This window comes from Frieseomelitta varia, unplaced genomic scaffold (genome assembly GCF_011392965.1).
Source record: "Frieseomelitta varia isolate USP_RPSP 00005682 unplaced genomic scaffold, Fvar_1.2 scaffold_495, whole genome shotgun sequence".
Classification (NCBI taxonomy): domain Eukaryota; kingdom Metazoa; phylum Arthropoda; class Insecta; order Hymenoptera; family Apidae; genus Frieseomelitta; species Frieseomelitta varia.
This window is the reverse complement of record NW_025110251.1, coordinates 1-11,926: the sequence shown is the minus strand read 5'-3', so window position 1 is coordinate 11,926 and position 11,926 is coordinate 1. Positions and strand designations below refer to the sequence as shown.

General features: G+C 35.9%; 1 protein-coding gene and 1 non-coding gene across 4 annotated transcripts in view; one reads left to right on the top strand and one right to left on the bottom strand.

The window, feature by feature from the left end:
- The window catches only part of LOC122533123, a 15,257-nt gene extending 3,688 nt beyond the window's left edge, over positions 1-11,569 (top strand). The window contains exons 2-9 of one of the 3 annotated variants that reach the window (XM_043662520.1): positions 2,745-2,828; positions 4,504-4,606; positions 5,513-5,644; positions 6,799-7,238; positions 7,325-7,550; positions 7,706-7,961; positions 8,137-8,727; positions 8,778-11,569. In XM_043662520.1, the coding sequence (XP_043518455.1) occupies positions 2,754-2,828; positions 4,504-4,606; positions 5,513-5,644; positions 6,799-7,238; positions 7,325-7,550; positions 7,706-7,961; positions 8,137-8,716 (1,812 nt within the window). In that variant the 5' untranslated portion in view covers positions 2,745-2,753 and the 3' untranslated portion in view covers positions 8,717-8,727; positions 8,778-11,569. The remainder of the gene's footprint in view (positions 1-2,744; positions 2,829-4,503; positions 4,607-5,512; positions 5,645-6,798; positions 7,239-7,324; positions 7,551-7,705; positions 7,962-8,136; positions 8,728-8,777) is intronic. The other 2 variants (XM_043662521.1, XM_043662522.1) reach the window with 2 other exon arrangements.
- Trnat-ugu lies at positions 6,121-6,193 on the bottom strand. Its single transcript has one exon. It is a non-coding gene; the product is annotated as a tRNA-Thr (tRNA).
- Positions 11,570-11,926: the final 357 nt, after the last annotated feature.

The window sequence follows — 11,926 nt, the reverse complement described above, 5'->3', positions numbered from 1 at the left end:
AATAAATGGATTGGTCGTGGAGGTCCTATTGCATGGCCTGCTCGTTCTCCGGATTTGAATCCATTAGATTTTCATTTGTAGAGACATTTAAAATCTATTGTACACGCAACATCGACTGAACATGCTGAAATACTACGAAACAGAATAGAGAAAGGCTTCCGACAAATTCGAGAAACACCAGGAATGATAGAGAGAGTAACCAGATGAATGACAAGACGCGTGCAGGCTTGTCTTCAAATGCAAGCTGGCCATTTCGAGTATCCTTTGTAAAAGTAATTAAAACAAAAAATTCATTATATCTAATAAACGAAGACAGATAGGACATATATTTATATGATTATTTTTTTTCATTATTTTTAGGCGTACAATCAGCTGTCGAAGTGGGTCCCACAAGTTACGAAACACCCTGTATATAAAAATTGATCGTCGCATAGGAAAAATAACAGTCGTCGAGAAGAATCTAAAAGTGTGAAACGTGTTGAGCTTTAATCACCTTAATTGTAATGAATCTTTTCATGCATTGAAGGCCCTCCGCTTTATGCACAATGGGACTCTCGTTTGACCTACAATGAATGCTCTTTTCTGTGTGAGCATTGTGCTCGGACGTGGCATAGAGAGACGTAAAAAACTTTTTTCAAAACCTTGTTATTCGATATGAATGAAAAAAAAAAAAAAAGGAAAAAACAAAAAACCCGACGGCACAGTGCCAACTGCACTTTCCAAACTTACAACTTTCGAAACATTCTCGCTCTGCATTTCCACGAGACTCGTTAAAAAACCAGATTTCAATGTGTCTGTAGGATTCGCGAAAACGAGCATCGAAAACTTTGAAAGCTCAACGAACGTGATTTCGCAGTAGTTTTTCAATTTACTCAAACATCAGTTTAGCCATAATAATTTGTGAAACGTTTTCGAGATATTCGAGTTTTTTTCCACCGAATTTCCTTTTAAAGGTCCTTGAAACTTATTGACACGCGCTCCTCGTAAAGTATTTCAACTGTACTTTAAACTCTTATTGCTTCTAAGAATTCTTGCTCCGAATTTTCACGAGACTTGTTAGAAAATAGATTTCAACGTGTCTGTAGAATTTACGAAAATGAGTATCGAAAACTTTAAAAGCGAACTTGACAAATTTTTTGGTAACCTTTCAACAACAGTCCAAGTCGTAATATTGCGAAATATTCGAGTATTCTCCAAACACGCTCCACGCAAAGTATTTCAATACTTATATTTCCCATAGATTCTTGCTCTGTATTTTCGCAAGACTCGTTAAAAGACAGACTTCAATGTAAAATTTATAAAAACGAGCATGTAAAACTTGAAGAACGCGCAGAACCTAAGAAATTTTATAGTGATCCTTCGACATCGATCTAGCATCTGTAACATTGCGAAACGTTCGAATTCCCACCGAATTTCCACATTCGAAAAAGTCCTTAAAACCTCAGCCTGTTGACGCTTACTAGTAAAGTATTCCTCGAGCGCTCGAAGCGGCGAAACTCGAGCGAAAGGCGAGACGATATCAGCGAAGGCCCTCGAGACGCGATTCAGGCCGCAATCGAGCTCGAGCAGATCTCGAATCCCGGGCTAACCCCGCGAGAACAGAGAAAATACAGGTGCAAGTGGCCCGGTTGTAAACAGAGTTGTTGCGAAGAAACAAAAAAAGAAAGAAAGGAAAGAAACCTTCCTTGAAGAAGGATTCGGATCGATACCGGGGTTGGGGTGAAACTTCCTACCGGGGTGAAAGATGCAGAAAAGATACGAGACGAACAATGCTTCTCCGCTTGCTATATCAGCCGAGTGCTGCGCGAATACTATGCTGACACACACGTACACGCGGAAAACTGACAGATAATTTCGCGCGAACGCATTGTGCATGCCTGGTCCCTGTCTGCCTCTAGCCTTCCGCACAGGCGGACGAGCATTAGAGAGAGTGGCAAGTAAGTACATATTGTGTACGTGTGTTGAATTAAAGCAAGTTGAATTAAAGCGAACGTCGAGCAAGAAGTTTCGCCCTCTGTTAAATGAAACGAGGCACTCGGCGAGCCTGGTACTTCGTTTCAGGGCCGTGAGACTTACGCCTGTTACTTGTGTACTTACGGGGAACTTGCTTGCTAGGAAACGACGTACGCGAGTTTTAGATCCGATTTTTATATGTGACCGTAGCACCCTGCTGAGAGAACAGAGAGAATATCGATTGCTTTTGGTAACAATTTTTGAATGGATTTTTGGATCTTGTCAGTATACTCCAAACTGTTATATCACGTACGTATCTATCTTGCATTAGTTGAAAAATTATTCGTTATTCCACGCTTCTGATTTACGAACATATACACTGTTACTGTTCGAAAGTATCCGGATACTTTTAGGAAATAACTTAATCGAGTCAATTCGCGTATGTACATTCAATTTATGTTGAACGACGAATGACTATCAAACCTTCGACGAACAAACGCAACGATTCAGTTGCAAATGCTGCTCCTCCTCTAAAATTCCCTTTTTAAACCATTTTGCAATCCGGAGATACGATTTAAATCAAATTGATGAAAAGTTGAATGAAAATTGTGAAAATGTCGCGGTAAAATACCGCGAAAATACCACGCAAGTCTATGACAAACGTTCCTCTATCGTCCTGTGTTTTAACCTGCGATTCCCCGAACCAAGGAGTTTAGCGTTGACTCTTCCCTTTCATTAAATTTGTTGCGGCACAAACTTTCGTTAATAATGCAGGATTTATTCAACTTTAGGAGCGCAAAATGCCTCAAGGAAGCATCCACTGGCAAGGGACGCAGAGAAGAGCCTGCGGTCCAGGAGCTCACTGGAATGTACAGGTATATCGCAAACTTTCCCGGAAGCCCAAAATATTAACACGTCCCTCCGACATTAATACGCCTCTACGAATTTACATGAACAGCGAGAATCATTTTCATTTATTAATAAATGCAAAATTCGCAAAATGCAAAGCGCGAACCTCTCTCGGCTCTCTGGACTCGGCGATTTACATCGCCGCGATATGAATTATTATACGTTCAGCGTTCAATTCCGAACGGGTGATTCTGTATTTATAGATAAATGAAAATAAGCTTCCGCGATCACGAGGAACAAAATAGACATTTTTCTATGCGACTATATATAATATTCCTTTCTTCTATTTTTTTTTCTTTTTTTTTTTATAGAAATAAAATTCATTCACCTTTGTTTGAACGATTATGTTATGTTATAGATGATTCGTATCGTATAAATAGAGCATGTATAGTGACATAGACACGACGTGTGTATAAATTGACGCGCGGCTAGAACGTGTCGATAGATGAGTTTATCGCGAAATGTCAGATGGCACAGTTTTTCAAATTTCGGAGAAAAGATTCGGCGCGAACGATATTTCCTGCAATTTGCGAGAAACTGCGAAAACGATTCAGTGTTTTCAACAATTTTTCGCTGTTAAACGAAAGTTACGTTCCTGCTTCGAACAAATATTATTCTGTTTGCACTAATAAGAAAAATGTTAGCACGATTTAACTGTTAACTCGGAAACAATCAACGAGAAACATCAGCAAACGTGAAGAGTCCATCATTGCCTCTCCGAGAGAAAGGAAAAATACGTTTTCCAAGAAAGATTGTTACTCGAACAATCTTCATACATAATCCGCAAACTGAAACGCGTATTCGTGTCTATCTCGAGATATTATTCCACGATACACATGCAAACAGAAGCTCGCTTGTGCACACAAACGCTGACTACTCTGTATTTGTATTCGTAATACGAGAGACGATACATTAACGAGAAAGGAATTTTGTGCAAATAAAAGTTGTAATAATTCGTTATTTTGCAAGAGAGGAAGAAAAAAGGGAAAGAAAAGAAGAAAGAAAAGACAACACGAATAAATTTCTCGTCCTTTTGATCTTATTTTTGATAATTAGCACGTAGCTACACGAATAAATTTAAACATTAGACGAAGCATGCTGTCGATAAGAATTTTTCAATCCTTCGTAATTCCAAAATTTAGTTTTCCCAAACTTGCGCTGCTCTCAGTATTTCTCTCGCAATTTCTTTCGCCAATTTTTTTTAAATTACGTATCCGTACTTCGATTGTCTATAGACACGTATCTTAGATTATCTCTTAGAATTTTACTTTCTTTGTTCTGTTTTTTTTTTTTTTTTTTTACACAATATATACGTCACTGTTCTTCTGGACCATAATTACGATCGTGCCACGTGAATTTAGTAAAAAATTACACGCACTCGAAAGCATAACGATTTAAGTGATCGCCTAATGCGTTTGAAAGATCAACTCGGAATTTCACGTCTCATTGAAACATAGGCACGGACGGATGAGTATCATTGAGCACAAAGCGTGACGAACGAATCGATCTGACCGTTTTAAAAGGCTAACTACGATAGACAAAGTGAAAAAGGGACGGCGAAGCGTCTGAACGAATTCGCCCGGTACAATTGGACGATCGTGCAGCTTATTAACTGTTAACGAAAGCAATTAAATCGAATAGGTGGTGAGAGGCAAGGTGACAACGCGGTGCTTGTGGTACGCCTGCAAAGCTCTCGGAATTGGTCTGCTACTAATGCTTTTAGGAGCTTGCATGGCGACCATAGGTAAGTAGATATCTGGGGATTAATAAATTTCCATTAACGTTTTCTTGTCGTAACTGGATTGCCTGCAAATTCATCTTTATCTCGCTTTGAAACTTTTTTAATTATTAACCCTTTCGCCGCGCGTTATCGTTTCCTTGATTAAATGTTTAACGAGGAGTTCGTTGGAGAAATGGCAATATGTTCGATTTCAGAAAACTGTAAATAAACCAGTCTAAACTCTAACAAAGAAATCGATATATTTTTAATTATTAAAACGAAGCATCGATGCACGATATTCATGAAGATTTGAAAATTATATATATTTATGTTATTCATTACATAACATTTATATACTATAGCGCTACAGTTCGTACGAAATATTTTTATTGACCATTTGTGCGCATGTTTTTCATTAAAAGAAAAAAAAAAAGAAATTGTTTTAATCTGTATACCAGAAACGCTTTGAATCGCGACAACACAATGGCGAAAGGGTTATGAAACAGTAAAGAATCACGAGTGGTATCGCTTTTTTCTTAAAATAGATGAAAAACAGAACACTGAGACAGCTGCATGGTATCGATTAATAATTTCCTGTTTGCTCAATGCTTGTAATTACTTTAGAACGTCTGCATAAAGCAACGCATAATTATACGCATAATCACATTACTCGCGAATTTATAACCATTGATCATTGTACAAAAAGAACTGAATGTCGTTGAATAAGAACGACAAGTTCAACTTTTCTACTATCATTCGACGAGTGATTAATAGCACTTGTTGACTTGTTGAGTCACATTAACATTATTCGTAAATAATTCCAATAAAATTCCATCTTGTGCGAAACGTAATTTGTTGAATTATGTGTCAACGTCTTCTCGCTTTCTCTGAGAATAATATTAGAAAAATTTGTGTCTGCAAATCGCACAGGATACTTCGCAGATGAGCTGTCCATAGTGCAAGAGATCAAAGGTAATCAAACAGTAAGAGTGAAGAATAAATCACGTGGCTTTCACCTGAATAATCTCAGTTATGCCGGCCCAATTGTAATGGGCGTGGGAGGTAATGATAATATCATTTTACAAACTTTAAAACAACACACTGTCCCATATTCAACTCCTGTACTTTAAAACCTACCTCATCGTTTCAATAGCGAAACAACTATTTTAAAACGCATTTATTATTCGCAACCTCAATATCAATATCGAAACTGAGAACGAATTAAACGTGTTTCAATGAAATTTTAAACTGCGAATGAAATTGCGATAAGATGTATGAAACTGTTTAATCATTTTACAATTTATCAACCATTTATCAAGCCAGATATATATATCTATTAAAGAAGAATTATAAAAGGTGATACTAGAGTGCGATATGAGACTGTGGCAACCAACATGTTTCGCATTATCGTTTAAAAAAATTTAGTGCGTTTTACAATGATAAAAAAAAAAGATATTTAATTGCAATTGAGACAACACGCGTATTCGCAAAGTCCATTTTTTGGAGAAAAAAAAATGGTTTGGAGAAAAAAAATCGATTGCCCCCAGAGAGATTTGAACTCTCGACCCCTGGTTTACAAGACCAGTGCTCTAACCCCTGAGCTATGGAGGCTCACGGTTAGAAGCGTCTTGAAAACTACAGATATCGACAGATGATACTTTTTACATGTTCTTAGAAAATTTTTAAATCGTATACCAAAACTTTGAAACAAATTAATCATTATTTATGCAAATACAGCCTAAGATAATTTTTTCAACTAGAAAACTGAATACCACTTTTTTAAATATTTGTGCACGTACAGTTTGCAACGAAGGATTGGATAGCCTATTTTCTAAATTAGTACAGTGATTAACAAATTGTTATTTATAAATTAAAATATACGCTCGTGATATCGCGTATAAAAATGTAAAAAGTCTTTACGACCTGCGTTTGCATGTTCTGAACGCGCGTGCAATTTTAAAATATATACCTGTGGTATCATATAATATTTATATAAAAATTGCATTACAAAATGTAATGTAACTTAAATAACAATTTGTTCTGAAAAAATGTGAAAGTGGAGAAAGTATATTTTCAAACTGCTATTAGAATAAAAATTAAAATAAATAATAATGATAAAACGAGGCACAAAACTTAGGTATTGAAAACACGAATAATTAAGAACCGAGGATTACTGAGTTACATTGATCTCCAAGTAATCCGATAAAATCTCACAGGGTTCATCGTGGTAGCAGCTTGCGTGATGACCTTCGAAGCTCGTGACAACGCTGCCAAAGTGGTGCCGGCTCGTTTCCGCTTTAATCAAACGTCGACAATAAAAAACACGAGGAATCAACGGAACCGTAGGTCCACGTCTAGTCAAACGACCAAATGGGATCACCAGCTCGGTGTGTTCAAAGTGAACAGAAGCCCGAGCCCGAGCATACACGAGGTCTCCAGGAAACAGTTAACAGCGGAGTTCATGCAGATCTCTAAAGAACTGAGCGAGAAACAAGCTGGCCATTCGATCAAAAAAAGCCCTAGCGCCCCGACGTTAATCGAGAAGAAATCACCTCGTAAGAAAACGTCGAAACACTCTGGATGCGCGTTGTTAAACCCTGAATTGTTGAAGAGGCATGCTCTTTCCGTTGATAATCCAAGTTACAGTCCTCATCAGGTACAATATATTAAGAATACAGGAGAATACGATGTGTGCGTTGGTTGGAAAGAATCGTACGCGGTTGACGCGATTTTTCTGAACAGGTTAGCAGGGAGAGTTTGGATCAGCAAAAAATGGGAGGCAGCCAAGTCTCGATGACGCTGGACTTGCACATCCCCAATAAAGGTCCGGTCACTTTGAAAGTGAAAGACAGATCGGACACCGCGAGACGTCATCAACTACTTCGACAAACGAAAGTTGATTACGTCGAGGAAGTTGATGAAGCAGTTAAATCCCCAACGGGTCGTGGTTATTCGCCTAAGTTGTCAGGTCAGTTGAAAACGATGAACCAAAGTGACAATGAATTTCTTGAATGTTGTTCCATTAAGGATCAGGCAGACGAAAAAAAATAAATTAGTTTAAACTAATATTATTATTTAAAAATTGAATAAAAATTTCCTTCATAGGTTCGTTTCTCCTTGCAGGTGCCTATAGCAAATACCCAGACGATTTTGTACCGCGGAGGAAAAACTCGATAGACATACGATTATTTGAGGAATTGACCGCGTCGAAAGATCTCACGAAAATATCGCCCAGAGACTTCCGTAAAATCTCCTCGCCGAGCTTTCATAAAATGTCATTCGACAAAGCCGGAAGCGAACGTAGAATCGAGAGAATGGGTCAGCGTAAAGCCAGCCTCGAGTTCAGGAAAAGTCCTGATTTCCGCAGGGGCGACTATAGGTAACACGATTATTTAATAACTCTAACACGTTCCACGTCGCATAATTCTAACATTTATATTATTCGTCCGCAAATATTCTAATATTTATATATTCCACTTTACCTTGGATAAAAAGAAAAAAAGAGAGAGAGAGACAAAATGAAAGTTCTAAACTATTTGATGTATTTATTCTAGAAAATTGTCAGTAGACAGATTCACTGCTGATTTCGCCAAGTATCTGTCTGACGAGGAAATGAGATCAAGGGCGAACAGCGGTGAAAATCTGAGGCGGCAACGACAAGCGAAACTGCATCATTCTAGGTCGGACGATAACAAGAGAGCGTCTTTCGAGAAGCAGCAGAAAGACGCGCAATCGAGCAGGCACTCTTTGAATACGCAAGCGGTCATCGAGACCGGTGAATCCGAGTTCAAATATTTCACGACGGTGTCTCTCGACACCGAAGAAAGTCGGGCGGACAATTCCGACGATAGCCACGCGATCGATATCGACGAACCGATCGTCACGAATGTGTCGTCCGAAGGACCGACTGAAGTTGATGCCTTACTCGAGGAACCTGAGCTCGAAAATGTCTCGGAGATTGAAACCTCCAGGGACGAATTGGACGAGACTGAAACGTGCACTGAAGTTACAATGAAAACGAAGAAGTCCAACGATCAAGTGTCGAAGCAACAGGGGCAAAGAGCGAATAATATTCATAATAACGAGACTGTGAAAAATAAAGAGACTTTGTACGTAGAGGACGACGAAGTTTGAAGAAACGATCGTCTCTCTTTTTCTCTCTCCTCTCTCCTCTCTCTCTCTCTCTCTCTCTCTCTCTCTCCGTTAATGAAACGCGTGAAAGTTAATAATTGAAAGAGCTGCGAGACCGAACGATTCGAGAGAGAAGCTTTTAGGGACAGATATAAACGAGAAATCTAAAAGGCTGATATGAAAATTTGTGCACGAATGAATCCTCGATTTTTTGAGTGAGACTAGGTTTGCGTTTGTCCACCGTTAAAGTACCACGTTTAGTAGAGTATTGAGAAATAAAATAATTGGTGAATTTGTTGTAAAGGGTTGATACAGTCACTTGTTATTTGATAACGTATCCGTTAGAGAGGTAAAAAACATTTATAATATTCGATATGTAACGTAAGTTCAATGAAACATTGCGCAAGTTATATAAAAGATACAGCCACGTTTAGATAAGATAGACTTAATTTCATGTGGCACCGTTTGTTACGGTTGTATTTTTACGCGTAACTTAGGAATAAGTATTGACTATTGAAATTATAATTTCGGTTTTCTTTCTTTGAAGATAAATACTTTGCCTAATATCAATGAATTCGCTCTGAATCTTGTGTTAGTTTATAACACGTTTTTCGCTGTATTTTGTTTTATAATAATTCATTGCATCAATAAACGTTCTCGAGTTTCGATTATGAATTACGAAACACAGTAACGCGATGTGTGCTCAATGATCTCAAAACTGATAGTATAAGTGAAGCTGATACGGCTCTTCGCGATGATTTTGTATTCTGTTGCGAGACAATCATTTTCAAAAGAACGTTATTTTCATTAGAAAAGAATCATGATAAGAAATTTTCCGCGGTGATGACAAATAATGAATATATACCCTCTTATGTGATCGATCAATCTGTACAAAATTAACATTTATAACGAAGATACGTAGAAGTTATATTGAAATTATGAAACATATTTCTGCCGAGAATAATCATAGAAACTCTGTACATTGTACACGAACAATTTCGTCAATATTCACGATACATGTATAAAAGAAAGCGAAATGACAATGATAAACTGCAAAGCGAAATTGTTGAAAATTATTCACGCTATTTCAAATATTTGAGAATGTATCGAAAGCCTTTCAACTTGCTTTCAAAATATTTAACGTAAAATACATGCATTTCAAATACTACAAACAAATTGTCGATATGCATTTGCAGTGATACTCAAGATTTTACTAAAAATGTATTTTCCAATTTTTAACACTTACAATATATCATATTACCATTCCTTAATCCAGAGTTATGCTATTAAATGACTGCTACAAAAAAAAAAAAATATATATATATATATACATATATAAAAAAAAAGTGTCGTTTTAAACGTTTTTTCTCAAATTGAAACAATAAAAATTATACTAAAAAATTTCCCATGCTAAGAAAAATCATTGTAATTGCGCGTATAGCACGGTTTTCTCATACCACATTAAACTCAATTTAAATGCATATGACGTCAATATTCACGATGTTACATTTACATATTACAACGTTGAAATGTCTCTAGTAAAATATTTGTAAAAGCGCAGTAATTCAGAACAAAAAAAAAATAAAAAAAAAAGAAGAATTAACTGCCAAAAATCTTCCTTATTCTATTGTTAAACCGAGTTGCGGCCTATTTCATTATACGTACACCTGCGTACGATATCGAGATAATCGTTCTTCAATTCCACGAAAAAAATATTTTTCCTTGGACGATATAACGAGAACGAAGGAATTAATAAATTCCGCAGGTACTCAGATCGAGTGTAAAAGAAAAGAAGTCTAGCAAAAAAATGACAATCCATTAACGTCGAGTGATATATGCGTTGTTTAAAAAAAAAAAAAAAAACACAGGCTTAGCCAAATGAATAACAAATATCTATTTTTATATCTCTCGTACGATGATATGGTGACATTGATGACACACAATCGAACATATTCAAGTCAGCGGCGTTCTACGGTTTAATTTATTTTTGACTAAGTATGATTAATACGCACATGGAATCAGTGAAGAAACATTTTTACGTGAAGAAAGAGAGAGAGAAACTTGTTCGTTTATTTCTGTTCCATGTTTTACACTAGAGATTGAAAACGAAAGTGCATACGAATTGCATTTGTTTAGAAAACAAAAAGTTGTTTGTTACTCGAGTTCGAATGGACCAATGTTTAAAAAAATATACGTATAAAGATGATGAATCTTTGATAATGTTTGGAAAATTGCCTCTTTGACTCGGTCTAATATGTATTCCCCAACCAATGTACTAAGCTAGATTTTATTTAAAAAGGCTAAAATTGATTAAAATTTTTTGATTGTTAAACATTATCATTTTAATTCTCTTGAATAGAATTGTCAAAGGTATAAGTTCAAAGAAACTGAAATATTTATATTCTTTTTCTAAACCTAAGTAAAACTACGTAAGAAATTTTAACTTTTGAAATATAATTTCATCTACGCAAAGGTTGCAACGGAATTTCAAAATGATATATTAAATACTGGTATTACTCTGTTAATTATTCATACCTGTAAATATACAAAATACATAGTTAAATATTAACAAGAAAAACATAATCAAGCTGTGATGAAACTGTAAGTAAATAAGAGTTAATAACAATTAGGAAGGACTGCTTGCTACTATCGTTTGTGCTGCAAATTCGATACAAATATCTACAGATTAAACTCAAGATACTCATGAAATACATGATTTTATCCATTTATGGATTTCTTGAAACTATAATGATGATGTGTTTAGATCGTTTCTAGTACATAATATTTTGTTTAAACTACTTTTTTCATATGATATTTAGAAATACATATATGACATTTGATCAGATTCTTGATATTATATGTAATATTTATTTGTGTAGAAATTAAATGAAGGAAATAAACGTGCAATATAAATGACATATTTCAAAAATATAGTTTAAAAAAGAAAGTTTTTACTCTAAGTTGTTAAATACGTTATAGAGCAATAAAAAAACATATCAAAAGAATCTCTCATCGATAATTAAATCTGCTGAGAATCTGTACTCAAGTGTATCTTTTTTGCAACACTAACAATATTCTCTATCTGACGTAAGTGATTTTGTTGAAAGCCAATTGTATATTTAGCAAGTATGCTGAAATAAATGGAAATTGTAAGATTCTGGATTCAATGTAATCTTTGCATGCTGATTGTTGTAAAAAATGTTTCAATAAAAC